We start from the raw sequence: 27,493 nt of genomic DNA, 5'->3' as shown, positions 1-27,493 counted from the left end.
TGCCAGAGATAACGGCATCAAAATTCTTTGATAAATGAAAACAATGTACAATTTGCATTCACATTCAGATCCCAGATGCAGCCAAGGATACAACATTTGGAGAAGTGAATGAAGCTTGAAATATCAAGACGAAAATTAAATGAATGATGAAGGCTCTTAAACAATACATCGACTTAGTACAAGGAGCAAGTTCTGGGGATCACCTAAACAATCAGGACTCTTGTCAACAACTTCTTGAAAGAAGTATACAAAAGAATGGATTACCATTTACACATTTCAGTTTGCATAAGATAGATTCTAAGTAGTTAGTTGCATCTCCACAACAGCTCTTGCCTTTTGTCTGTAACTCTTAAGGCACAAGGATGTACAGTTTGTTGTCCTCAGATAAGCATATTTAACTCTGAAAGGTCATCCATTGGTATTTCAAGCCCCATTGAATCATGGTCTTGCAAACCATCTTCATCAAAGTTCAACCAAGAACTGAGATCTTGAGGGCCACCAAGGTCATTGGACACACCGAGTCCCTCTATGGTGTCTAACTCATGCAATTGCAAGTTTGTAAAGTCAATGGATCCTTCAGCCTCTTTAAATGAATCCTGAGTATTACCAGAAGGCAACCCCACTTCCCCACTAATTTTACTGCTACCATTTGTCACTTTTTCACTGGAACCATGTACTGAAGGGTACACAGGATGTGTAGTTTCTGTAAACCTTCCAAGAAGTCCATTTCCAGAAGTAGATAATTGAACTGTTTTCTGCTTGGGTTTTGTCTTTGTTTTGCGTTCACCCCTAAAACTCTGCAGTGATGGACGGCCAGCTTTTGCTACAGTTCTTGTTAATGTATCTCTATTCTGATCCCTGTCTCTTTCACTTCTTTTCCCCTTCACTCCACCCAAGAGAGTGTTCCCAAGAGCTGGCGTGGCTCTTGACGCTGCAGTTCCAACAACATCATCAAGTAGCACTTCCTTCTTCTTCCCTCTGTTTGATATAAGATCATGTTTGCCATAAACTTCGTCAGATGGGTGCGTAGGAGTTTGAAATGAATCCGAACCTCTGTCAAACTTATCATTATGATGACCATGCCGCTCAACTGCAGTGGAGAAGCCACCTGTGGATGCAGATGAAAGCCATGCATTAAAATGTGATGAACTAGAGAAAAAATAGGTTCATTGTAAACCATTACTTGTTCCTCTCACAAACATTTGTGAATTACTTGAATGCTACATTTATGTCCCTCCTGGTTAATTGAACAAAGGGATGAATGTGACACTTATCCCCATTCCCCAAGAAACCAGGTGCTCAAACTCCTAAAGAAATTCTAGGCTAAGCAATTTAATAATCAGTTTGTCTAGAGCCATTGTGTTGGATATTATTGTCTTTGAACCTTTAAACAAATTACCTAATAAAATGATAGGTGGGCACTACCTGCCCCACAATGGCTCTCTTCTATTTCACTCTCTTCCTCTTCTCTTCTCTTGTTTTTCTTCCTTTCTTACATCATTGCAGGGCTGATTACATATTGCAAAAGTCCTATCTTGTAAGCTTGAAGAGGTTCTAGACTTTGTCATCTAGCCTCCTCCGGTAGCTTTTATGCATGAGAAACAAATTTTGGGCCACATTTTGATTACCTATGAAGCAATTAAAGATATTAGAGTGACAAGAAAGAAGGGGCAACCGGGCAAGTATGCAAGCTCAACCTTGAAAAGGCATATGATCATGTAGATTGGAGGTTCCTTTAAAATGGGTTCTGATCAAAATGGAATTTGGAGCAAAATGGGTTAGGTGGATGGTGGATGGTGGATTGTATACCACTATTATGTCCTCTAAAAGACTTTGACAAGGAAACTCTCTTTCTACCCTGTTGCTCATATTGGTGATAAGAGGTCCTCCTAAGCAGACTTCTTTCGCAAGGCTGACGAGAGAGGAGAAATGGAGATCAATGCAGTGTCTCACTTATAATTTGCTTATGACTATAATCTTTTGTGAACTTAGATGGGAGAATACCATGAAAAATGCGAAAACTTCCATGTGTGGTTGAGTGTATTTAGGCTGATAATTAACCTTTCTAAGTGTGTTATGCTGGAATAAATTTAAGTCAGGTGGAGAAAGAGGGTGTTGATTTTAAGTTATTGTTTTTGCAATAACCATTGAGATATCTGGATTTGCCTCTCCAAGCTAATCCCAAGGCTCTCACATTTTGGGACTAAATGATGGCAAGGTTAAAAAATAAATAAGAAAAGCTGACAACTTGGAAAAAATAATTAAATTTCTCCAACAGGTAGAACTATTCTCACCAAGGTCACCTTTTTTTTTCTAATTAACAAATTACTTTCTTTCAATGTTTCATGCCCCCATGAAAGTTATTAAAATATAAATAAATAAATAAATAAATAAAAGAGAAAGAGAGATAGAGAGAGATCCTTTGGGAATCTGGTGGTCCAAACTCCAAAAAGGATCATCTCTTTTATTGAGAAAGGTTGTGGGAAACAACTTATTAAGATATCATCCATGGAAGTCATTGGTTGGCTAACTCCTCGGTTCATAAAGATGCTGTCATCATCCACTGGAAGCCACCATCAGCTTAATGGGTTAAGCTTAACCTTGATGGATGCAGCAAGGGCAATCCATAACAGTCAGGGATAGGTGAAGTCTTTAGAAATCATGAGGTAAACAACTAAACATTATTGCTCTATCCTCCGGACCAGCAGAATTTGGGAATTCAATAAGGCCGAGGCACTAGCAGTGTTACAAGGGCTATGGTGGCTAAGGATCTGAATGCTACGGATTTGCTTCAAGTGGATTCCAATGTGGTAGCGAGATGGCTGCAGAATGAGGATAAGGTTCCTCAGCAGTATAAAAATTTAATGGAGAGAAAGGAACTTAAGAGAAACAGAATTATTACTGTAACTTGGACCCAACGTCAGCTAATGGGCTAGTAAATGCATTGGAAAAATAAGATGTAAACAGAGAATTCATTTGGGAAAGGGAAGGAAATTTCTGATGTATTCTATTTCTGTCTTGGCCATCCCAACCTCTGGGATGTAGCCTCTTGTGTTCTCCTTTTTCTAATATGCTTAATGTAGAGATACAGCAAAGGAGCCTTAGTTGTGTTTTATATGCTTTTTTATATGTGGTCCCACCTTCATCTTTTTGTTTTAGCTGTTGTTAAGCCACTGTTATGTTATTTTTTCTTTCTTATAGGCAACAGGGGTATTTTTGGTCCTTGCAACTTCTTTTTATTAAAACATATAAATGGCAATATGGGGGGTGGCAGAAACAATCATTCTGCTCTTTCTTTTCTCCCATTTCCTCTTCTTCCTCTGTTTCTTCTTCTCTTTCTCTCTATCTTTCTGGACTGATTTCACGCTAAACCTAAAGCTGTTACAGCAGCTATTCCAAGTCTTAATAAATGGGTTTTTGGTCTCCTAAGCAAGTGGATTTGGTGCTTCTCTATTGAGGTCCTTGAGGATCATTCTCTGTGGCACTCTTATCATCAAAACCAAATATGATCTTCATCAGAACGGATGGGACCTGGGATCTGCTTTCAAGGTAACCATAAGGTGTTCTTAGAAGGCTATTCAGTTGGGTGATGGACCTCTCTGCCTTGCCCAAACCTTCTCTGAATGCTCAAACCTCACCCGGACTTGCTTGGGAGTTGGGACCTTGGTTTCAGAAGAAACCTTAGATATTTAGAGTAGACCTGTCCACTGGCCGGGCTTCGGGCTCAACTTTACACTGTCTCCGGCTCAGGCTTCAGGCCGGGCCACATTAGATATTTGGCAAAATCCAAGCCCAAGCCCAGCCCATGAACAGGTCTATTAGAAGATAATGAGGTCCTCTAACTCCTTCATTGCCTGAGAGATGTCCTTCTCCTTCCATATAGAAGAGATTCCAAAGTTCAGACTCTTGATTCTTTGGGCCATTTTTCCAGTTTCAATAATAAGAAAATGGAGGTGAGAGCCATTACTGATCTCATTGTGGTGAGGGCAACCCAATATATTTCCAGTAAAGAAGAATTCAGAGGTTTATCCAAGGATGCTATTTTGAGGGGCTCACAAGTAGTTGCTGTATTTGCTCAAAGGGGGGTAGCAGGAGGATTAGAACTGGACTGGAAGAAGCATGGGGTGATCAATTTTAGTTTTGACAAATGCTTTTTAGAAAATCCAGAACCTTCGCATGTAGGAGACATTCATAAATCAGGATAGATATATCCATCAAAGCTTCTCAAGGCTAATTGGGGAAGAAAACTACTTGAGAGAAGAAATGTTGAGTCTCCTTCAAGGGCTATAAGGCCTTCTTATCTGGATGGATCAGACTTGTAATAAAGAGTGACTGTCAAGTGGTCATTGGGAGGATGACCACAGCAGAGAGAGACCCTTTGGCACTTAGACTCATTTTTAGAGGCAAAAGCTTTGGCTGCGCAAATGAAATGCTCATTCACTTTGGCCCCTAGGGCAGCTGATTTGCGCTCTAGGATTGGTTTAACAAGAAGGAACTAGTTCTAAGGGTTTCACGTCCATAGCTGATAGCCCATAGGTTCGTTTGCCTAACTGATTATTCTTGCATCTTCTTTTGGCTTGGTCAGCTATTAACTCTATTTATTTGTATTGCCTTATACTTGTCCTCTGTTTCTATCTCCTACTGGTAAGGATCCTTTTTTCAATATTACTTGGTAAAATTTCTTGGAACAGTATTATTTGTCAAAAGAACAGTTTTTATAATAAAAAATAAGAACTTAAATTAGCATACCTGATGCTCTAAGCTCTGGTTGACAGCTTTGAGCTTCAGTAAATGTATTTGTAACAGTCCCAGAGCCAACAGAGTCAGTAAACTTTGCATTATTGCCATATGAAGGTACAGATAACAAGGCATTCCGTAGTGAAGGTTCAGTAAAGCAACTTATGCCTGTATCCTCAAATTTATGGCATCTAGCAAGAACTCGCCTCACAAAAGCCAAAGCAGCTTGCTTTGAGATCTTACTGAGCCCATGCTTAGAAGCATGACTTCCACGGCATGCCTGTCAAAATAGGTAAAGGGCACTTCATGGTCTAAAACTAGAGCAATAAAATAGTTCAACTTGTTAATCTAAGAAAAAGAAAAATCAGCAATTAGAAAATCATCACCATAGTTATATCTTCACAAATTTTCAAATCAACATTGAAATGAAATCCAAGTACCAACAATAGTTTAAATGTATAACGTTATACTAAATCACATTCATGTATGTCCATTAGAACACTTGTCATGGACAACTTGAGTGGAGATTACACTTCTAGTACACATTTGCTATTAGGGAGGTAAATCGTTCAGATGCTGATAGCACTGATAGATCAAGAAGAACTAGCATTCTTAAGATCACAATTTTTTTTTGTTTTCTAAATAGGCAAGTTTACAGAAAGCTCACTTAAGGTTTCCTGTAATCCCCACAAGGTTTTTGAATCATAATGCTCCTACCTCAAGTTTTTATAGTAGTATCACTTACCTTCCCCTTCTTAAAATCTTTTACTCTAGATGAAAAAACTGCTAATATTATATTTTTACAGGTAGAAGTGCAATTCAAAATAGAAAACTATAGAAAGGAATATCTTCTGTATACAAAGATACTAGCACCAGATCCCACTAAACTCCTTCAGAATAGACGACCAGCAGAATTTTATCAACATGGATGTATTTGAGAAACTACAAGACAAGTACCAACAATAGCAGAATGTCATACTCTATCAGAACAAAGGAGACAGGTCACTCAACCAAAACTATAAAGCAAGGTTTTTTTTATAAAAGTAAGGTATTGAGTTGATAAATATTAAACCATTTAATGTACAAAAGATCCAAGGAAATCCGTATACAATGAAAGACTACAAAATCAGGAAAAAACCCAACCAAGCAAGAGAAAAAAAAAAAAAAGCAGATAGGTTAAGAGCATTGATTCCAGAGAGAAGATAAGAGGAGGAATGTCCCTGAACCTTTCAAAGCCTAAACACAAGATAGAATAAATACCACAGCCTTCTTAATCAACTCATCAACCTGTGACTCCTAATTCTTAAATATTTGGTTGTTTCGTTTCTTCCATACAGCCCTGAAAACAGCCAAGTTATCCCTCCTGTTTAGGCCTTTAATATACCATTCAGATAATGTGTCATTGGTGGAACAAGGAAAAAACCAATTGAGGTTAAAAGACCTCAGAAAATGGCCCCAAATCTTTGATATACAGACTGATAATGACTAAACAAGTGAATTTCTCACTCCTCATAATGACAAAAATTACACCTCGGTGAAAAGATCTCCATGCCTCTTTTACATAATTTGTCCTTAGGAAATTATCATACACCATATTCCAGTTTAAAAAAGCTACATTTGAAGGATCGGGGGATTTAGACACATCCTTGGCAGGAGAGATTACTAGACTGCCTTTACAAAGGATTTAACCAAGAAAATCCTCATCTTCTCCCATATCCAGATCTTGGCATCACAAACCTCACACATAGGAAAGTGAACTTAAATCTTTTGACAGAGAGCAGTTACCTATTCAATCTCCCAATCATGCAAGTACCTTTTGAATTTTCATAAAGGTTCAATTGGGAGGTTGGGTGGTTCTTGGCTTCCTGATTTGACCAGCAATTTGTCTAGTCTGAACCATCAAAACTGGTTAAAACTAGGAAACTGAGAACCTTTATAGTATCCATGCAAGTACCTTCAAGATTGATGGTAACAGCAATGATATCCTAAACTATCATTCCTTCTTTGGATCAGTGGGCATCAACTGGAACCTCAACCTTTATGAACCTCTCCCTGGACTGAAGATGAATGAAATTACCTCCCTCTTTGAGTCCCCCAAACCAAAAGCTATGGAGAAAAGCACTTAAATTTACTAGGAGGGCAGAGCAACAAAAGCAAAGCAAGGCACACTAGTAGCACTAGATCGAGCAGTGTAAAGAGGCAGCACATTCCACAAGCAAGCTCTGGCTGCCAAGCCAAAGCAGTAAGAAAGCCGGATAAACTCTTGAGAACAAGTGAAGGCAGCAAGATGTGTCAGGTTTCTTTATCAAAGCAGCAAGAAAACGGCTGAATGTCACACTTTCATTTTCTAGCTTGTTGCAACGGCTCAAACAAATTAGTGCCGAAGCATGCAAAATCCGTAGTGTGCATTACTGCACTGTTGTTTTCCTTGCTTGTTGGTGTAGAATTCAATTCCCACTTTTATCCCCCCTCCAGACTTCAGAAAGGTACAAAATCTTGTACTTATGTGAGCCCTACGTCTTCCCCCTGCCTGCTGATTTACTGACTGCATTTTTAGGGAATAGCCACTTCAAAAGGCATACCATAAATTGTTTGGTCCTCTTGAATGTGGAATCATTTTAGAGGTCCTCTTGAATGTGGTTTAGATTGTACCCAAGTGAAAGGGTCCTCCCCTACTCCTGAATGGGAAAGAGGTGCAAATCAACTCTTTTTATGTATTATTAAGTAATCAGGTTATATAAACTTATAACGTTCTTCTAAAAGAAACAAGATGCAGTTGAGTGCATCCTACTTGTTGGAAAACATGGGGTTACTGGTGTAGGTGCATATTTGGTAGTTAGCATCTATATTTGGTAGTTGTGTAAAAATAGGAATGTGTGAATATGTATTCTTAGGATTGTGGAAGAGTATAATCACTTAAATATGGGGATTAAAAAGTCCCTTAATTATAGGGATTGATTTAGGAAGATGTTTTCTATTTATTACAGCAGCTTACTGTATAAATACGCCGATTGGCAATGGAATGATAAGATCAGTTTTTTACCATTTCAAAACATGGTATCAGAGCTCTAGGTTTGCCAACCTTGAGATTTTTTTTCTCCGGCCTTCATTGCCAAATCTTTCCCCTACTTTTCTGGCCTTCATTGCCAGTTTTTTTTTTCGTGTTTTTCTGGCCTTTAGTGTTGATCTGTAATCAGTAGTGTTTCTTTTCCTCCTCCTTTATTTTCCTTTCCCGCTAGCCTTATTCTTCCTCCATTGACAATGTCCAACGTGACTGCAACAAGTGCTCCCGTCCAAACCGATGGAGTAACAAATTCTCATCCTCATACCGCTGATTTGCAGAATATTCAGGCAACATATAGACTGAATGGCCAGAACTATTTGAAGTGGTCACAACTAGTGCATACCTATTTGAAGGGAAAAGGAAAAATTAGTCACCTTCTTGGAACGGGGCAAAAATTGGGCGAGCCAAATTTTGATGCTTGGGACGAAGAGGACTCCATGATTATGTCATGGTAGTGGAGTTCAATGACACCCGAGATTAGTGATACTTGTATGTTTCTTCCCTCTGCAAGGGCTATTTGGGGTGCTGTCCGACAAACCTATTCCAAAACCCATGACGCTGCTCGTGTCTATGAGGTCAAAGTGAAGACAGTGGCGGCCAAACAAGGGAGCAGAAGCGTTACAGAGTATGCAAATCTGCTGTAAAATTTGTGGCATGAGCTTGATCATTATCGGGTTCTTGAGACAAAGTGCCCCGATGACGTTGTGATCTTGAAGAATTTTATTGAAAGAGATAGGGTGTATGATTTTTTGGTCGAACTGAATGCTGAATTTGATCAGGTCCGAATACAAATTCTCGGCAAAGAAGAAGTGCCTCCATTGTATGAAGTTATAGCCCTTGTCAGAGCTGGGGAAAGTTGTCGTGGAATCATGCTTGAGCCTAAAGATCCCGAAAGTTCTGCTATGGTGGCAAGGGAAGGAAATTACCATGGTCAACTTGACTCGTGACACAACCACCCGTGACTCTAACGATAACCTCTGATGCACCTATTGCAAGAAGTCCAGACACACAAAAGATCGTTGTTGGAAACTTCATGGGAAACCTCCCACATCTAGCAAGGAATGGGGCAATCGAGTTTCGAAAGCAGTTCAACAGGCCCATAATGTCTCCACAATCTATGGGGTTTCCTGGGATCCTTAAAACCAGGAAGTGGTTCAAACTCTCTTGCTCTCTCAGGTGAGTCTTTATCTCTAGGATTACATGTCTCGACTAGTGTTTTTCCATGGATTCTTGATTCTGGAGCTACTTACCACAATGATACCCTCTTCACTACATTTTCTCACCTATACACCCTGTCCTAGTAGTAGGAAATTTTCTGTTGCTGATGGTTCTTTCACCACAGTGGCAGGAATTGGGAATATTCAAATTACTCCATCCTTATTACTTAAAAATGTGCTTCATGTTCCTAAGTTATCCACTAGCCTTATCTCTATACATAAACTCACCCAGGATGTGAACTGCAATGTTGTGTTCTTTCCTTCTTATTGTGTATTTCAGGACCAGGTTTCGGGGAAGATTGGACTTGATAAGGAAAGGGATGAACTCTACTACCTTGAAGCAACCAGCAAACCATCTCACACTGTTATGCATGTCACACACGACTCATTCTTATCTACCTCCAATAAAGATTTAATTTGGCGTCATCACTTTCGTTTCGGTCATCCTTCATTTTCTGTTTTAAAAACAATGTTTCCTTCCTTGTTTAAAGGGATTGATGTTGAAACTTTTCATTGTGAAGTTTGTGAATTTGCTAAACACAAAAGGGTTTTTTTCCCAATCAGCAATAAAAGATCTTCAATCCCTTTTTATTTGATTCATTCGGATATATGGGGCCCTTCTCGAATTCCCAACATTACTGGTTCTAGATGGTTTGTCACCTTTATTGACGATTGCACTAGGGTCACATGGATTTTTCTTCTTAAGTCTAAATCTGATGTGGGCACCATTCTTCCCAACTTTCATAACATGGTCCAAACTCAGTTTGGTGTGAAAATTAAAAGGTTTCGATCTGATAATGCTACAGATTATTTTAATCAGAATTTGTCCCCATTTTTCCAGAAAGAAGGCATTGTGCATGAATCCTCCTGTGTTAACACTCCCCAACAGAATGGGGTAGCTGAGAGGAAAAATGGCCATCTATTGCAAACCACCCGAGCCTTTCTCTTTCAAAATCGGGTCCCAAAACAATATTGGGGGGAAGCTGTCCTTACCGCTGCATACACCATAAATAGACTACCATCTAAAGTTCTTGACAACCAAAGCCCAATGCAAGTCCTCTCTCAATTCTACCCTGATAATCGAACCTCAAATAATCTCACACCAAGAATTTTTGGTTGCACTGCCTTTGTTCATGTCCATAATAAGGGAAAATTAGATCCACGAGCAATCAGGTGTGTCTTCTTGAGTTATTCCCCAACTCAGAAAGGTTATAAATGTTATCATCTAGCCACCAGAAAATTCTACACCTCCATCAATGTCACGTTTGAGGAGAGACAATCCTTTTTCGCTCAACCTTATCTTCAGGGGGAGCCCTCGTTAATGGAAGATAAGGCCTCGGATCTACTCTCCCTAGATGTATTACCCTCCTCACAGTCATCCAACCATCAAGAATCACATCCTTCTGAGTCACATTCCTCTAAGCCCCACATTTCCAAGCCTCAACAAGAGTCAAACAACCCCACATTTCCAGATCCTCAACTTGTGCAAGTCCGAGATTCAACTCCTAATCCTAGAACTGAAGGATGTTCAGAACCTGAACCTGTACCTTCACAGTCTGAGTATGAGTATGACCTACCTATTGCCCTAAGAAAAGGAACCAGAGAATGTACCAAACGCCCATTGTACCCTTTAGCCAAATTTTTGTCGTTCCAAAGGTTCTTTGAACCTCATAAAAGTTTTCTAGCCAGCCTTAACACCATTCTAATTCCTAATACTCTAGCCGAGGCACTTTCTAATAAGGAGTGGAGAAAAGCCATGAGAGTGGAAATGGAGGCACTAGAAAAGAACAACACGTGGGAAGTTGTGGATCTATCAAGAAACAAGAAGGTTGTAGGATGTAAATGGGTGTTTGCAATTAAGTACAAATCTGATGGGTCATTAGAAAGGTACAAAGCACGACTGGTAGCCAAGGGATATACACGGACTTATGGGGTAGATTATCAGGAGACTTTTGCCCCAGTAGCTAAAATGAATACAGTAAGGGTGTTGTTGTCTTTGGCCGCTAACTATAATTGGGATTTGCAACAGTTTGATGAAAAGAATGCATTTCTCCATGGTGATCTAGAAGAGGAGATATACATGGTCATTCCACCGGGTTTTGGAGAAGGCATTAAGGGGAACAAAGTTTGTGGGTTGAAGAAAGCACTATACGGTCTCAAACAGTCTCCGAGAGCATGGTTTGGAAGGTTTACAAAGGTGATACTTAGTACAGGTTACAAGCAAAGTCAAGGTGACCACACATTGTTTATCAAACACACAGCCTCATGGGGAGTTACTGCTCTATTAGTCTATGTGGACGATATAATTGTTACTGGGAATGATAAAAAGGAGAAGGAAGCATTGAAAAACTGTCTTGTCAGAGAATTTGAGATAAAAGACTTGGGGAGACTAAAGTATTTTCTCGGAATTGAAGTTGTACATTCTAAACAAGGCATCTTTATCTCTCAACAAAAGTATATTGTTGATCTCTTGAGAGAAACAGGAAATATGGCATGTAAATCAGCTTCCACACCTATAAATCCCAATCATAAACTTGGAGAAGCCAGCGAGAATGCAAGTGTAGACAAGGAGATGTTCCAAAGACTGGTTGGAAAACTCATTTATCTTGCACATACATGGCCGGATATTGCATGTGTTGTAAGTGTAATAAGTCAATTTATGCATAATCCTAAAGAAGTTCATCTGCAGGCTGCTCATCGAATTCTACACTATTTGAAAGCCAATCCAGGGAAAGGAATTTGATTCAGAAGGAATGGGGGACTGGCTCTTGAGGCATATACAGATGTCGATTATGTAGGATCTCCAGTAGATACACGGTCCACTTCTGGTTACTGTACCTTCTTGGGAGGAAACTTAGTCACTTGGAGGAGTAAGAAGCAAAATGTAGTGGCTCGGTCAAGTGAAGAGGCAAAGTTCAGGGCTATGGCACAAGGAGTGTGTGAATTACTCTGGTTGAAGATAATTTTAGAAGACTTGAAGATTCCACGAGAAAAGCCTATGAAACTATATTGTGACAACAAGTCAGCCACCAATATCGCTCACAATCCTGTTCAACATGACAGGACGAAGCACATTGAAATTGATCGACACTTTATAAAAGAGAAACTGGACAGCAAGTTGATTTGCACTCCCTATGTATCTACAAAAGGACAACTGGCCGATGTACTTACTAAAGGGCTCAATAGTACAGACTTTCGTAGAATTGTAGCCAAGCTGGGAATGGAGGATCTCTATTCACCAGCTTGAGGGGGAGTGTTGGAAAGCGTGGGGTTACTAGTGTAGATGCATATTTGGTAGTTAGCATCTATATTTGGTAGTTGTGTAAAAATAGGAATGTGTGAATATGTATTCCTAGGATTGTGGAAGAGCATAATCCCTTAAATATGAGGATTAAAATAGTTAGTCCCTTAATTATAGGGATTGATTTAGGAAGATGTTTTCTATTTATTGCAGCAGCTTACTGTATAAATACGCCGGTTGGCAATGGAATGATAAGATCAGTTTTTTACCATTTCAAAACACTACTATTATGGTATCATTTAAACAAGGGATGAAGGGACTTGATAGAGAACTGATCATGATGATCAAGGCCATTTACTTAAGTTTTAGTTTCAAATAGGGAGAAAACCACCAAGACAACTGAAAGTAAGCTTGAAGGTAGCAAGGCGAATCGTGAATCGACAGGAAGGCGGTGACCTTAACAATGAAGCAGTTGAGATTGAAGCTTTAGACACTAATAGAACTGAGCTGGAAACAAGAGATAAGGTGAATGACAAAGAAACTGCTAAAGAGTGAGGGAAAGAAAAGTTCAAGATGATGGGGAAGAGTCGGGAAATAAAGAAGAAAAGGACGAAAGACATGTAAGAGAAGATCGTGAAGTTCAGCATCCAAATGTCTACAAAAGAATAAGGAATTACAGAACGAGGTTGTTAAATGAAGATGATAAGATTGAAGACATTGGAGGTGAAGAATCTGAACCAGGTGAGGAGGTTATTATAAAATAAATTCATGATATCATAAGACCAATAGATTTGGATATAAAGTGGAGAACATAGAGGTGGAGGTGAGCAAGACTTTGGACTTGTGTTCTATTGGTGGGGGGGATTTGCAATAAAATTTTTCAAGGAATTGGAAGAAAAGTTTTCTCTAGATTCCAAAGTGGATAGTGAAGTGGAAGCTTCTAATCTCAGGGTTAAGGATGCTCAAGGTAGGTTGAAAGTTTATTGGCTTAGCAAGGGGCAGATAATGAGGGTAAGGAGGTGCAGAACAAACTTTCAAAAGAAATGTGATTTTAGAGTTAGAGAGGATCAATCAGAACCCATTAGACTTGCAGGCTTTATTGGAGGGTCCTACTGCTGTGAGATGTTTCAGAAGGGGGAAAATCATACTGTTCAGGTTTCAAAAGTTTTTGCCAGGTTGAAAGGGGAATTATTTGGTATTGGACCTTGTAAGAAGGTGGACAAGAGGAGTAAAAGAGGTCCTGCACTTTCCACTGATAAGCTCAGCAAGGAAAAATGTTGAGAGACTTTAAGCCAGAGGGGCAGTGTCAATGCTTCCCTTGGTCTTTAAGGGGAGTGAGGAGAGTTGCAATGTCTGTGTGGTAAGTTGGGGTCAGGAGGGCTGATTTTGTTGTTGTCTGGTTTGTTTGGATCAATTATTATGGGGAGTTTTTCCCAGTTGAGGTAACATTGTTCGGTTTCTGGTTCTGTGGAGTCTCGGGCTGTGGTTGGGTTAGGTCTCTTTTTTCTCCTCACGGATGACTTCTGGTCACCTTTCTTGTACTTTCTTTTATTATTTTAATAATTTTAATTTTATTACCAAACAATGCATAGTGACAGTACACTTCCTCAAGTTACAAATTTGAGGGCTGTCTTTTTAACTTTTTTGTATAGCCTTGTTTATCTCCTAGTGCACACCATTTGTTAATCATTAACATGCACACAATTGCTCTTCTCAAAATAATAAGTAATAAGTCATTCAGTTCATCCACTTCAGCTGTTATTAAGCAGCCCTAATACTGAAAGTAAATTATGGAACCACAGCTTGTTAAATATTGGTCATGATCTACACTCCATAACACCATACATTCTCATGATATATATTGGTGCTTGTAACCTGTTTTTTTTTTTATTAATGAAATTTTCTTTTACTTTTCAAAAAAAAGGATCCTGATGACATCAGCAGCAGCATACAGATGGCTGCAACTTCTTGAGAAGAAAACCCTAGATCCAGGTGACAAGCAATTTTGACACTTGTCAAGATATTATCCTTGATTCAAGGTCTCAGGCTTTCAGTACCAGTGGGCAGTAAAAGGACACACATAGGACAACTTACAGGTGAAGATAGGGTAGACAACAGATAAGGATCATACTTTCTGGGAAAAGGATATATCTGTTTTAAGGCACATTCTTACTAAATTGAAAATTTGTTGTGTTTTAGTTATAGAGGGAAACCAGATAAGACTATGGATTAGACCTAGGTTCTCTGGTAATGAAAAGTGTCATGGCTTTCTATCAATATCATATGGTTCCACTTTTTTCATTAACACAGTAGATTTCTCTTAAATATAAAATTCAAACTTACCAATAGCTTCTTATAAGCTATCTCAGTAAGTTTGGACATTGCAAGCACCTCAAGCTCCCTGCACATTAAACAAGTTTGCTAAATTCAATAAGGTTAAGAAGTCTAATGTGAGAAACATACCCAAAGAATGGGAAATGTGTTAAATTCAGTAACATTAAAAAGTCTAATTGTGAAACATGTCCAATTTGTGGAGAACCTTACCGTTCTTCCACCACTTTACTTTCTTGAATAGCTTTATCTACTTTGGACAACTGACCTTTCTTTTTTCCCACCTGATATCAGCAAGAAATTATTTTATCTAAAGATGGATACACAAGTATACTACAAAGAAGACAAACACATAGTGCAACAAGACCTGTCGATAAAGCCTTTTCCTAAGTTCCATGATGTCTTTATTTATCTCTTCCTCTCCTTCTGCTAGATCAGGCTGAAAAAGAAAGCCCAAAAAAGCCTAAATAAGAGATTCAGAAAAACAATTACCCAACAATGACGCCATGATTGAGAAAAAAGTACCACTATGCAATAAAACTACCAAATGTCTTGCAATAAAGATGTAACAAATGCATAAAGTTCATGTACACTAAATCTTCAAAACTAATGCCAAGAAAAAATGCAGCAGAATTTCAAAAACCGTTTTAAGCAAATAATAAAATATCATGTCTGACAAACACGAATTATAAAATGGAGCCTACCACTGTTTCTGGATAGAGGTCAATACTCTGCAGCTCCAACAAGAGTCTGTCATTCAGAGACATTTGTTGATATTGTGAGTCAAACGAAGAAATGCCAGAAGCATCTGCATGTGAATGTTGGGATCCATCTAAATTTGTTTGATCAAAGCCAGAGACAACCCCAACATCTGAGTGTACCAAGCCACCATCTCTTTGCCATAGTTCATCACTATATAAAGATTTGTGGATGTTTGGACCTCTAAATCTATTAGAAGCAGTACTCCCATCACATGAAAATGCATCCAATGGACACTTCTTCTGAGTTCTAATATCTAATTCTGACTCAGTTTCAGGTTCCATTTTGTCCCCATCTTTGGGTTCGAAATCAATATTCATGCATGTACCATAAGGAGAATCTTCACCATAATGAAAAGAAACACTTCTTTCACTTTCACGGTCAAATTCTTCACTTTCATCCTCTTCAATCAAAGCTGAGAGAACTCTTTGGTACAGTGGAGTAACCTTCTGAAACTTTGTTTTCATATCTAATGTATCAATGTCTTTTAACGGATCAACCAAATCTGCAGTTGTAGCTGATACATTGGAGCCCGTTCCATTTGGCCAACTGACTTGTCTTTCTCCAGAAACAATAGGTTGAGATAATGACAGTTCTTCACGCACAAGCTCACCCTGAGGAGGGAAAAAAACTCAGAACTACTAAAAGAAGGAGATCTGTAGTTTAAATTTAATGTTAGAATGAATGGTTCCTATGATTTCTGATTTTATTTGGTCAGAAACACACACATATCAGAATCCACTTAGTGAAATCTTAACGCCATTTATATATAAGCAAGGTGAAATAGAGTTGAGACGTTGGACCTATCTGTGATTCAAGAGAATGATTATAAAGGTTGACCTAGATGGCTCCATATGAGATATGGATGTTGAATTAAGTAAAGAGCAATTCACAGCTTGTTTTAGCATGATGAGAGCACACTCGTCAAGGCAAATCCTAGGCGAGGCATGTTTTTTGGGATAGACATGTGCCTCACCTTGGTGTTCCCATATGTAAGGTGTAATAATTTTGGGTGTGGTGCAGTTAAGCAATATCAAGTTGTATAAATAAGGTAGAAGGGTGTAAAGAAAATCAATCATAAAAAGACCAACAACTTAAAAGAGACATAAAGTGGATTTTACCACTTAACTTATATTTTCATTTTCAAAACCTTTTTTTATTGGAAACAACTAATTTTATAAATTTGTTATTCCCTTTTTCTTTTTCTTTTTTTGAAGACATGTATATTCTCTTTCTCGAATCCTCTGTAATTACAATTATCAAAAAAAAAAAAAAAAACACCACTGCAATCACTCCTCTCCATCTTTCCAAATATAACCAGAATAAGGACTCTATTCTTTTATTTTCTCCTTTCTTTACAATAATCCACCTGCATATTCTCTCTTCTATCTCTTTATCGCATTCATAATGATAAGGGCCTCATTCTTTCATATGTTTGTTTTTATATCCTTTTATTTAGTGCACATACACATTCCCTCTATATCCCCTGCTGCATTAACAGAACAGGAATCCATTCCCCAACTTTTCATAGACTATACAATGTTGTCTTCATTCTAATTTTAGTGTGTGATTTTTTATGTTAACCACTCAAAATGTTTTTGGTTACTACACCAACTAGAGAAATAATACAATTCATAGAGAAACAATCTAAAATCACCCAAGATTTTTGTATGAAAAATCATCACCTAGGCAGCTTCTAGCTACCTAGAAGACAAGGGGCTCCTCTGTCACACAGCCTCAATTTAGCACATTTACAATTATGGACAAGAAAGGGATTGAAGACCCTAAGTATATATTCCAACTTTTGAAGGAGGCCCATTTCCTCCAAATACAACTCAACTCAACAAAACCCTATTCTAACTATAGGTAGCCAACCACAGAATCCTGTTCTGCCATTGCACTCTATTCATTGCCATGTTCATTGTTAAATTATGAGCTCTTAAATCATTTCTCACTACTTCAACCTATGTCCTTTTTGGCTTGCCCCTAGCTCTTCTAGACCCTTTAACTTGCAATAAATCACTTTTTTTTTCTCATCGGTGCTATAGATAGCCTTCTATTCACATGACTAAACCATGTTAGTCTACTTCCACTCATTTTATAACCTATCAGGGCTACTCCTAGCTAACCATGGTTTTGCCACTTTGGTAGACAGGAACCAGTTTTTCTTTCCTGATGGTTAACTGTTACATTTTTAATCATGTAAAAGTATAGGTAAGTATGCATCTTAAGTACAAGTAGGGCATAGGCTGGAGACAACTCCACCTGTCCCATTATTGTACTTTGCAAGCTGGTCAGCAAGTGAGTTAGCCAACCTTTGCACCCCTTAACAGTTGCCTCAAAATCTGTAACTAAGCCTTTGGTTTCCCTCACTGCATGTCTACATTTCCACATAGTTTCACTTTCTTTCCTTACCCAATTTACAATTACTTCGGAGTCTACTTCAGCTTCTATTTTCCTGAGAATCAGTGTTCTTGCTAATCATATGCACTCAAATCTAGGGGTAGATTTTGTGTATGCAGGGAACATGAAGATTTGGATTCACTGCTTTCTAACATCTTGTTGTCTCCCTTCTTTGTGAAGTTGGACGGATATCTTGCACATTCACCATCTCATTTCTCACCACTATCAATTAAAAGGAAAAAAAAAAAAAAAAAAAAAAAAAACTTGAAGCAGTGCAAACTATACAACAGATGCTGAAAACAAGCAGTGCTATCAATAGATAATACCAGGAGGTCAGAATCAGCATGAAACATGTGACACAGACTTTTCTCAAGCTCCTCCACAAAATTCAGCTGATCCAAAAAATGTATAAAAATTGGTAAGCATCTGAAAGTCAAATTAAAATTTAATAAATAGCCAATACAATATACATCTTTTTCACCTGTTTCTTCAAATATGCCAAGTCATCTGAATTAACAGAAGCAAAAAGTGGTTCTATTTTCTTCCAGAATGAACTAGAACAGGCAAGATCTGCAGAGAAAATAAAAAATGCCTACTGATGACACCAACACAACCAAAAGAAAAAGATGCTTATTCATGAAAAAAAACGAATTCAGATTGGATGCATACAGCTGGATTTATGGGCAGAATTAGCAGCTGCTAATAGTTCTTCATGGTCATCATCTGATTCACCTGGAAAAAAAATTTGAAAAGCATAGTATTAAAACCAATGTCAAGAATTTTTTTTGCTTGTCCAAGATTCTTGTCCAAAAGTCAAAAATCTATATTTGGCTCATATACCATCCATTGAACAAAACAAACCCATCACTTCATAGTTCACTGAGGATCAACCATAAATACTGAGGGAGATCACTGAAAAAAATTGGAAAATCCAGTCTTTTTTCTATTGAATATCAACAGAAATAGAAATTTGTGTACAGAAATAACGATGCTTCACAGTAAAAAGAAGAAACTTACAAGATAGCACATCTCTACGAAGGAGTTGATAGTCATTGTTCTCAAAAACTTTTTCATATATTTTTTATCAGAAATTGATCAATACAACCTTTTTTCTCCCAAAAAAAATTCTCTTAGAAAATTGCAGTATTTTTAATTTTCTTTCCTTTTTTCGTTTTTTTATAAGCATTGAAGTGTTTTTTTAGTTTTCTAGAAAGCATCCAGGGTATGTGTACAGGTATTCACATACATTCAATGAATTATGACAAGCACCTGTGAAATCTGAGGAACCACTGGTAATCACATGCCCAGGACGAGTGAAAGCCTTGCGATCTGCTAGTTTTTTTGAAGGAGGACGACCTGACTTGCTGAAACAGAAACCAAATTGGGATAAAAAGATTGATGAGACTTATGCCAAAAAAGCACAATTAGAAGTACAACTCCCTGATTCAAGAAAAAGCATTCGATACCTTTCATTCTTGTCAGAACCAGGCCTTGTGCTTCGAAGGGGCTTTGTTGTGCCTGCATTCTCCAATTTTTCTCTTACTGGAGGAACACATGCTCTTGACAAGGAAGAACCCCTTCCACTTCTTCCTTGTCTCCGCACACCATCTCCAGTTTCTTCCTTGACAAGCATTTTATTCTTCTTCTGCAGCATGAGAGATTCAACTTTCTGGGCTGCATTCATGGTTCTGTCTTCTATGTCCCCATTATCCATTCCTTTGTCCTTCAGTTTGTTTTCACCGGCTCCTGATTCTTCACTCTCAGATAATCTAGCTGGAGAAGGAACATTCTCATGTTTCATCTTAAATTGTTGTGTGTTATTGGGCACACCCCTAGCAAGTAGTGATCCATTGGCTTCATTTGACGTTAACCTACAACCAATATCTGAATTTGGAAATCCGTCAGATGATATTTGAGCATCATCAGGATTTGAAACAGGAGAAACAAGATTTGCTCTCCTTGTGCGTGAGATTTTCTGTGGCCTCTGACCAACCCATTGAGCCATGGGGGGCGAAGATGACCCAGTAGGCATGGGACGTTTGCGATTGTTTGTCCCACTCATGGACTGGACTTTGTTCAAGTTTGGAGGTTGCTCCCAAACATCATGAGCTCCAGAAGCACGGGGGAAGGTAGGAGATGAGTTTGGCACCACAGAAGAACCATTTCTTGGTGCCCTAGAAGCCTTTCCTTTTGTAACTGGACTAGGACTTCCCACCTGAGTGTCCTCACGAATGTTTAGCCTGGATAACAAGTTCGAAGTGTGTCAAAACATCATAAGATTAAAAAGGGGAATAGAACATAGGATGTCAAGACAATCAAGAAATGCAACGGAAACTTGGCAGTGCTCCACAGTTCCTGCAGCAGTCACATAGCCACTTTAGAACATCTAGCATAATATAAATGTGTTTGTGAAATACATACTTATTATTTCCCTTTGCCACACCTCTCTCTTTATCCAAACCAGCTGCACGGTCCCTTGGAAGGGAGACATTTTCCAGCTCATTCTTAAGTAATGTACGAGTATTTGAACTAGTAGGCTGGGAAGTACCATCCAACTTGTTGATTCCACTAATCCCATTGGAGGGTACAGATCTGAAAGTGGCAGAACTTATTTTTCAGTTTCCAAAGAGGGAGAAAGATAAATGTGTAGCACATGAAATCTAATAGTAGATGCAAGAATAAGTAGAATGACCCTTTTACTACCATCACTAGAGTCATGATACAAAAAAAAGCTATTATTCTTGACAAACCAATAATTTCATAAACATGATAAAAAGTTCCAGCCACGGAGCACTTTTTTGATAAATAGCTCAAGTTCATTCCATTAATTCAATACGAAACATGTACAGGATGGCATGATAAGAATGCGGGGAAAAAAAAGCTTTCTCTGCCCCTCAAAGTTCATTACAATTCTGTCCAAAACAGATTGTTCCTGTTCACCCCTTTTTTAGTCAGATTATTCCAGCCATGCAGAATATTATAAACCTGAATTTAAATTTGGGATACCAGTTTGTTCCATTAGCATTTATCAGATTAAAATGAGACAAAGTAATTCCTAGCTCCAAAGAAAAATGGGTTTTAAGTCCAAAAAAAAAAGAATTAGCTCCAGCAGTTTTCATGCATCTGAACTCAAAAGTGATTCTTAGGACCACAAAATTCATCAAACTTATTCTCTGAAAGCATGCCAAACACAGCCTAAGTCTTCTCTTGGCAAGGAAAATACATTTTCTCATTCCCTTAATCAGAATCAAATATTAAAGGGAATAACAATGCTGGAGGATTCAAATGAGAAGATCCATCTGAAAGTGGGAGACAGGATGTAATTCAGGACTTATTAACCTCAAAACTGAATTTTTTTTACCATCATTCTCATCAAATTTCATTCTTAGTATTCCATGGTGTAGAAATACTTATAATATAAAGCTGCTGTCTTATATTTCTTACGTAAGGGCAATCGTGTAATTTCTCTTTGTTAGTGTCGACTGCATAGGGGTAGTTTAGTCCTAATTATGTTTAAGCTGATGTGTAATGTTTATGTTAAGTAATGTGGCCCATACTTAAGTAGGGACATAATAGTCTTTTGTTTTATTTAATAGAAACATATAAATATAACCTGGCTGACTAGAGAGAGAGACTTTTTTCTCTCTAGTTCAAACCAGCCTTTTCCTTCTCTTCTCTTCTCTCCTCTTCTTTTCTCTTCTCCACTTTTTTCTTATACCTCTTCTAATCTCTCTCTAAAACTAATTCTAACAGGATTCTAGTGCAGATCAGAACTTTATCACTCTTCATTTAAATGGTAATGTAAATAAGCTAGGGTGGGGCCGACCTCATTGGTAACCAACTCTATTCAATACCTTCTTCCCTTCTCCTCTCTAATCTTCTCATTAACTTCTTTTTCTCCTCACTTCTCTTTCCATTGGTTGAATATTCTCCAAGCATCATTTAATCAAGGTAGGTTATTGTCTAAGATAGTATAAGCTCAGGTTTAGAGCCTGCTGGTGTTCTCTGTGGCTCAAGCATGACAGTTATTCATCTCAATTCATAACAGGGGCAACAAAAGAAGTTTAACTGCTGGTGTAGGGGTTTTTTACCCCTTAATCAAGTTGATTTAAGGAGTTTTTTAAGCATGATCAGAGAGCCAGTCAGTAAGGTTTAATATTTTTTTCCTCTAGAAAATCAGGAATATTCAATTTGGGGTTTTCTGATCATGGAAGATAGCAGAAGAATGATTGACTTGATCAGGGACTTTATCTATCAATCGAAGGTGGAAATTATTTGGTGATGGAATGATTTTTTTTAAGATTTTTCCGTACATACACTTCATCAGGATTCTTTGTTTGGGGCTGTTTCTTCAAAGCTGTTCATGTTATTTATCATAGGGCCTTGTTTCCTTTATCTGAACCACTGGTGTTGTCATTTTGATTGGAAATGGCCCAAGATTCTGCTTCATCTAGGTCTACGACCTCTTCAACTTCTAGGATGACTGTTTCTAATCTTGGAAATCAAAATAACCTATAGATTACAACCATCAAGCATGATAGAATCAATTTTTATGGTCTCATCTGTAAAAGTTTATATTGGCAGTAAGAGTAAACTAGGTTACTTGACTGAGGAGACAAAAAGGCCAGCTAAGGATGATACTATGCTAGAAGTGTGGGAACAAGAATACAAGACTATCATGTCTTGGTTATGGAGTTCCGTGATTATCATCTTTTGAGGTTCTTTCCCCTGCTTCAATTTCTTTTTGAGAAGGGATTTGTAAATCTTTTTGCTTCTTTTAATACATTACCTATTTCTCAAAAAAAAAAAAAGAGTTCCATGACTCCCCAAATTAGTCATGGCCTGATGTTTCTTGGGGCTACTACACAGGTTTGGGAAAGAGTGTATAAAACACATTCACAGAGGAATGGAGCAAAGATTTTCCAGCTTAGTCAAGACATTGTAAATTTTAAGCAGGGAGAGATGAGCGTACCTGCCCATTATGCTACTTTACAAGCCTCATTGGAAGAATTGGATTGCCAGGAAAGATGATGAAGATGGTGCCCAGTATGAGAAACTTCAGAATCAGGATTGGGTTTTTGAGTTCCTGTCAGGGCTGGGAAGAAACAAAATTCCTCCCACTGATGAGGTGTATTCTATTATTCAACAAGAGGCATCTAGGAGGGTTGTTAAGAAGACTGAGATGGAACACTCAGCTGTAAGTAAGGAAGATAAGTAGAATCTGGTGTGTGATTACTATAAGGAAACTACAAATACCAGAGACTTGTTTCTACACATGGCTTCAAACCAAATTCATGATGGATAATTGCATATTAAATCTTTCTAATGTTCCTTTTATATTAAATAGAAAAAATTTTGTTTCTAATTATCTTTGAGCAACTTGGTTCGGTTTTTTATCAACAAGCAGCCTGATTACTCATCTCCAGCACCTAACCTAGGTCCACCATAAGTGAAGGCTCACATTTTGATGACAAAATACTGACAATGGATCACCAATCACCTCATCCATTTACATTTCCTGCCAGAAGTAAATAAGAAAAAAAGAATAATGGGAAATCAAGTAACCCCTTGGTTATGATTAGAAAGCAAATTAACCATCTTGGCATCAAGGAACTTGTGGAAAACCCTTTTGGTTCTCTTTGCATTTTTTTTCCTTTTTTTTATATTGTTCTCATTCAAGTACGTTTTGATTTCTCTAGAGATCTACCTAATCACTTTTTTGAATGGAATGACTAGAGAGGCTTCTATGGAGAATCATCCCTTCACTTTCTATTAGGGCACTAGAAGAAATAAAAAGAAAGAATATTGAAGGTAGACACTGATCTGCAAAGGCAATTTTGGGGAGCAACAGCTTACTGTCACCTCTGGACCTCTGGAATTTCTACATTTTTCCCAAAAGATGATAACTTGTTGGAAGCAGAAGTTGTTGGTTACAAGCAGATAGAGTTCTAAAATACAAAAGACTAAGTCAATGATTAGGGCCCACCACAACATGCTGATTTAAACTAAGCTTTAAGACATTTCAAAATTTCTCAGTGGTGGATATTACAATTACAGTGTCTTTTGAGGCCACTGAATCATCAGTTATTCACTTTCCCAGTAAAATTTTACTGGAAAAAAGTAGACCTCCCTTATGTACTTACCTGGATGACTTTCCATATTTGTTTTTTATATATTTAATCCCATGGCAAGAGATAAGGCAAAGAATAGAAAAAAATTATATGACAAGCCAAAACACATACAAAAGAGTCTATATATTTCACTCAATATTTTCATACCTAACTTTTGTAACCTCAAGAGCCCATTAACAGCAATGACAACAATTCTAACTAGGTAGGCCAATCAAATAACTACTAGGCCATATAGCATATTATTGTAACTACTAAAGGGCAGCTTACAGGTAATGAAACAGCAAGAAAGTTCACAGAGAGACTAATCTGGGAAACATTTTTATGCGTGTGTCCACCAAATAATACTAGAATGGAAGGACATGCCCATAATAGATAGCATCAAACAATAAAGGAACCTAAGTTAATAATTACACCAAAAAAAAAGTTACCGGAATCCATGGGTATCACAAGCTCGTGACCTAGGATCATTATTAAGCTTCTGACGCATTGCTCTTTTAATTTCACGGTCTCCATCCATAGCTCTGGTAACAACTGTGCCTACAGATCGTTTCCTTTTCATTTTTTTGTCCCACCCCTCCCCTCCAGCAGGGAGTCCACGAATCTTTTCTTCAACCTGAATAGAACCTCCACTACCAGCCCTGAGCATATCTCTCTCCTTATCCATGCCAACAGGTGGCCTTGAGAGGGTTGTAGTCCGACCTTCAGCCTGAAATGAAGTGCAATCAATGAAATATGTTCAGAACAAGCAACAAGAAACTAAAAAGAAAAAGAATACCTAAATATACCATGACAACTTCCAATGACCATCAAATATATGCCAAGTTTGAGGAACAAGATCGAAAATAATTTTCCATATTAGTAGTCATCAACAATAATGCATAGAAGACCACCAACAGAATCCTTAAGAAATGATTCATTGCAAGTTGAAGGGGCTAAGAAGGGCTAGGGGTAGAGCAAAAAGGACTTGGGAATATTGATTAAAAAAAAAAGGACTTGGGTAGATGTAGTAAGAAATGATTTAAGTGCCAATAATTTAATAATGGATATGGCATGAAACAGAACTGAATGGTGAAACAGGATTCATGTAGTCAACTCCATACAATAGTTGGGATTAGGCTTGGAGTCATCAACAATAATAGTTCAATTTAAGACATCAGCCTTTGAAATCAAGGGAAATCATGTGGAAATGTTACTATGTAGAGCATGACATATGTATATAAAAGAATAAAACTAAATTAAGCAACAGTAAATTCTGTAAACATGAAAATCATCCCAAGCAAGTAAAAACAATTATAGAGGACAGGAGACGAAGTCTTGAGATAAGGTGTAAACAAAGATCACACCTCCAGAAAATTTTTCAAATACAAACCCGTACTTCAGCGATTGATGTCCGAACACGCTTATTAGGAACAACATTTTTAGTCCTCTCCTCCAGCCGTTGGCCTACAAGGTCTGAACGATTTTGATGCATCTGACTACCGATCTTCAACAAATTTGTCCCACTTGACCTTTCATTTGATAAGAGTTCATTCCGTTGCCGCTGCTTCCTGGAGTCAAGGGCTTCACAATATTTGTCCAATTTGCTTAAGGAATCACTCAAGGTTTTTGCTCTATCCCTGGTAAAAAGATATTAGCATCTTCAGTAAACAATCACTACTTAGGGCCACGTGAGTGCTACAGAGAGAGTGTCAAAAAGTAACTGTATCCTAAATTTCTCAATCAACTTCTGAGGAATTTTTCTGTGGTTATGCTCTGATAGTACACTAAAGTTGCCAAGGACATTTGTAATCATATAAGAGAATAAGTGAAATTTCCCAATCAACTTCTTAGGAATTTTTCTGTGTCTACGCTCTGATAGTACACTAAAGCTACCATGGGCATTTTAAGTCATATAAAAGAATAAGGGAAACAGAGAAATTCAAATGACAGAATAATAGCCCCAAGTACTCTGTTTTACCAAGACAAATGGATGAGCTGGAAAAGCATAGCTATACATACATACAGTAGGACACCAAAAGCATATAGAAGGGTCATAAGTGCAACAGAAGCATTTTTGTAATTTTGTATTAGTTCCTGGTCAAAGTAAAATAAGAAAAGTTACCTGGCCTTGTTACAGACTTCTATTGCTGCGTTTCTGAAGCGTTTTATGTCCTCTACCACTACTGAAGAAAAAGGCTTAGAGATGGAACTTCCAAAAATATGCTCGTCAGAGGTGCCTCCAAGAGAAGCACAAAAGGACTTCCTTAGATCTTCGAAAGGTTTCTTATTACCCAACATAATTGGCTCCAATGTCAAACATTGGGACAAAAGTGGCATATTTGCTGACAAGGTGGTAATCCCTCTGGATGAACTTGGTCCAGAACTTGGCATCCGGTTCTCCATGCCCTCCCGGAAGCTCCTCGATCTATCCAAGCCGGCAGTGGAATAGTTCCCCCTTTGACCATTTGGATAGGTACTAGCAAAAGCGGAACCCTCTGGGCTACCTGAAGCCAACTCAAACCTTGTACTTCCCGCCATTATTCAATCAACCGTAACAACTCTCATCGACAACTGATTCCCTACTTGACAACCAGTCTACGTAGTGCAATAACCATACTCTGGCGCCATAACCCTGCAATAGAACCCCATGGAGAAGATGATCAAATCAAAACTGTGAGGCAATAAGACACTATGACAGAATCTAACTGAGCTGGAATCTATCCGAAATTCATTGGTTCATTGAACTGATTCCTCAGACTCGACAAGTTGCACATCCCAGTGAAGACACTTGCAACTAAATTTCTCGAAATAAAATAGATTTTAAAGAAGAAAAGCAAAGGGAATGGATAAGAGGATTTTTGACCCTGTGGTGAAGAGTACTAGCTATGAAAGCCACGATAAAAAAAATAGCGAACATCTCCAAATAGACTCGATACAGCTACAAAATTCGAATTGAACAGACGCAAAGGTGAAAACATCGGAGGCAGTATCTAACGATGAAAGCATCAGAATTGAAATAAATGTATGAACTAACACAAGAGAATGAGCTCGTTTTTAACAAAATTCGGGAGAAACTCAGAGTGAAGCAACCGAACCAGTAAAATAACAAACGAACCCTAACCAAAACCGAATTGAACGATTCAGCTTACCGTACAACTACAAAATTTCCACTTGGAAGAAAAAAAATAGCCACCGAGAAACCAGTTTCGAAACCCTAAGTTCGATCGAACATCTAGGGTTTTCGAACAAAAACCCCGCGAAATTCGAACAGGGGAGCTCGAATTGGCGCCAAATTCGAGAACGATGAGTTGGAGTGAATCAAAACGTACCGGCATTCAACACCCGGGTGAGATCAGATCGAAAGAGGAAATTGAAATTTTGCAGGAAAAAGGAGCGAGCGAGGGAGGGAGAAGAAGAAAAAAGAAAAACAGAAAATAAAAATAAAAATTAAAAAAAAAAAATCTGACTCTGTTTTTTCTTCTTTTCGGACCGTCGTCGAGGAGATTTCCGCTATTAAAGGGTCGGCCAAAACATGTCTTAAATGGAGAAAGGACTAAAACGTGAATAAATGTAGAAAGCGTGGACTTTTTCGGAGTTTAAAGGGCCCTTTCCGTTATTTCTTTGGGATTAC

General features: G+C 38.1%; 1 protein-coding gene across 5 annotated transcripts; it reads right to left on the bottom strand.

Annotated features, from left to right (window-relative positions):
- Nucleotides 1–27,493, bottom strand: LOC148847411 (uncharacterized). 5 transcript variants are annotated; one of them, XM_088952267.1, is made up of 16 exons: nucleotides 27,012–27,493; nucleotides 25,985–26,494; nucleotides 25,259–25,499; nucleotides 24,312–24,589; nucleotides 20,174–20,344; nucleotides 19,219–19,992; nucleotides 19,022–19,116; nucleotides 18,422–18,484; nucleotides 18,234–18,322; nucleotides 18,079–18,144; nucleotides 15,295–15,963; nucleotides 14,958–15,029; nucleotides 14,804–14,874; nucleotides 14,603–14,660; nucleotides 4,750–5,017; nucleotides 1–1,108 (listed from the first exon to the last, which is right to left on the bottom strand). In XM_088952267.1, exons 2-16 carry the CDS (start codon nucleotides 26,398–26,400, stop codon nucleotides 381–383), a joined length of 4,059 nt encoding a protein of 1,352 aa, XP_088808393.1. In that variant the 5' UTR covers nucleotides 26,401–26,494; nucleotides 27,012–27,493; the 3' UTR covers nucleotides 1–380. The 5 variants fall into 5 exon arrangements, with proteins under 5 accessions (XP_088808393.1, XP_088808392.1, XP_088808394.1 ...); XM_088952266.1 differs by having other exon boundaries at nucleotides 25,253–25,499; nucleotides 27,330–27,430; XM_088952268.1 differs by having other exon boundaries at nucleotides 27,192–27,371.

The sequence above is a fragment of the Nelumbo lutea genome, chromosome 6 (assembly GCF_056320005.1).
Source record: "Nelumbo lutea isolate HS-2025 chromosome 6, American lotus-T2T, whole genome shotgun sequence".
Taxonomy (NCBI): Eukaryota; Viridiplantae; Streptophyta; class Magnoliopsida; order Proteales; family Nelumbonaceae; genus Nelumbo; species Nelumbo lutea.
Note: the sequence above shows the minus strand (reverse complement) of the source record. Positions and strands in the feature narration are given on the sequence as shown.

What these genes read in the sequence shown, in the direction of transcription:
- LOC148847411 (XM_088952266.1), bottom strand. Translation starts at nt 26,400, where the DNA reads ATGGCGGGAAGTACAAGGTTTGAGTTGGCTTCAGGTAGCCCAGAGGGT. An exon ending in GGTTCTGACAAGAATGAAAG is followed by an intron (nt 19,117 to 19,218) that starts GTATCGAATGCT and finishes TTTCTGTTTCAG; the next exon opens with CAAGTCAGGTCGTCCTCCTT. An exon ending in TTCTGCCCATAAATCCAGCT is followed by an intron (nt 18,323 to 18,421) that starts GTATGCATCCAA and finishes TTTTCTCTGCAG; the next exon opens with ATCTTGCCTGTTCTAGTTCA.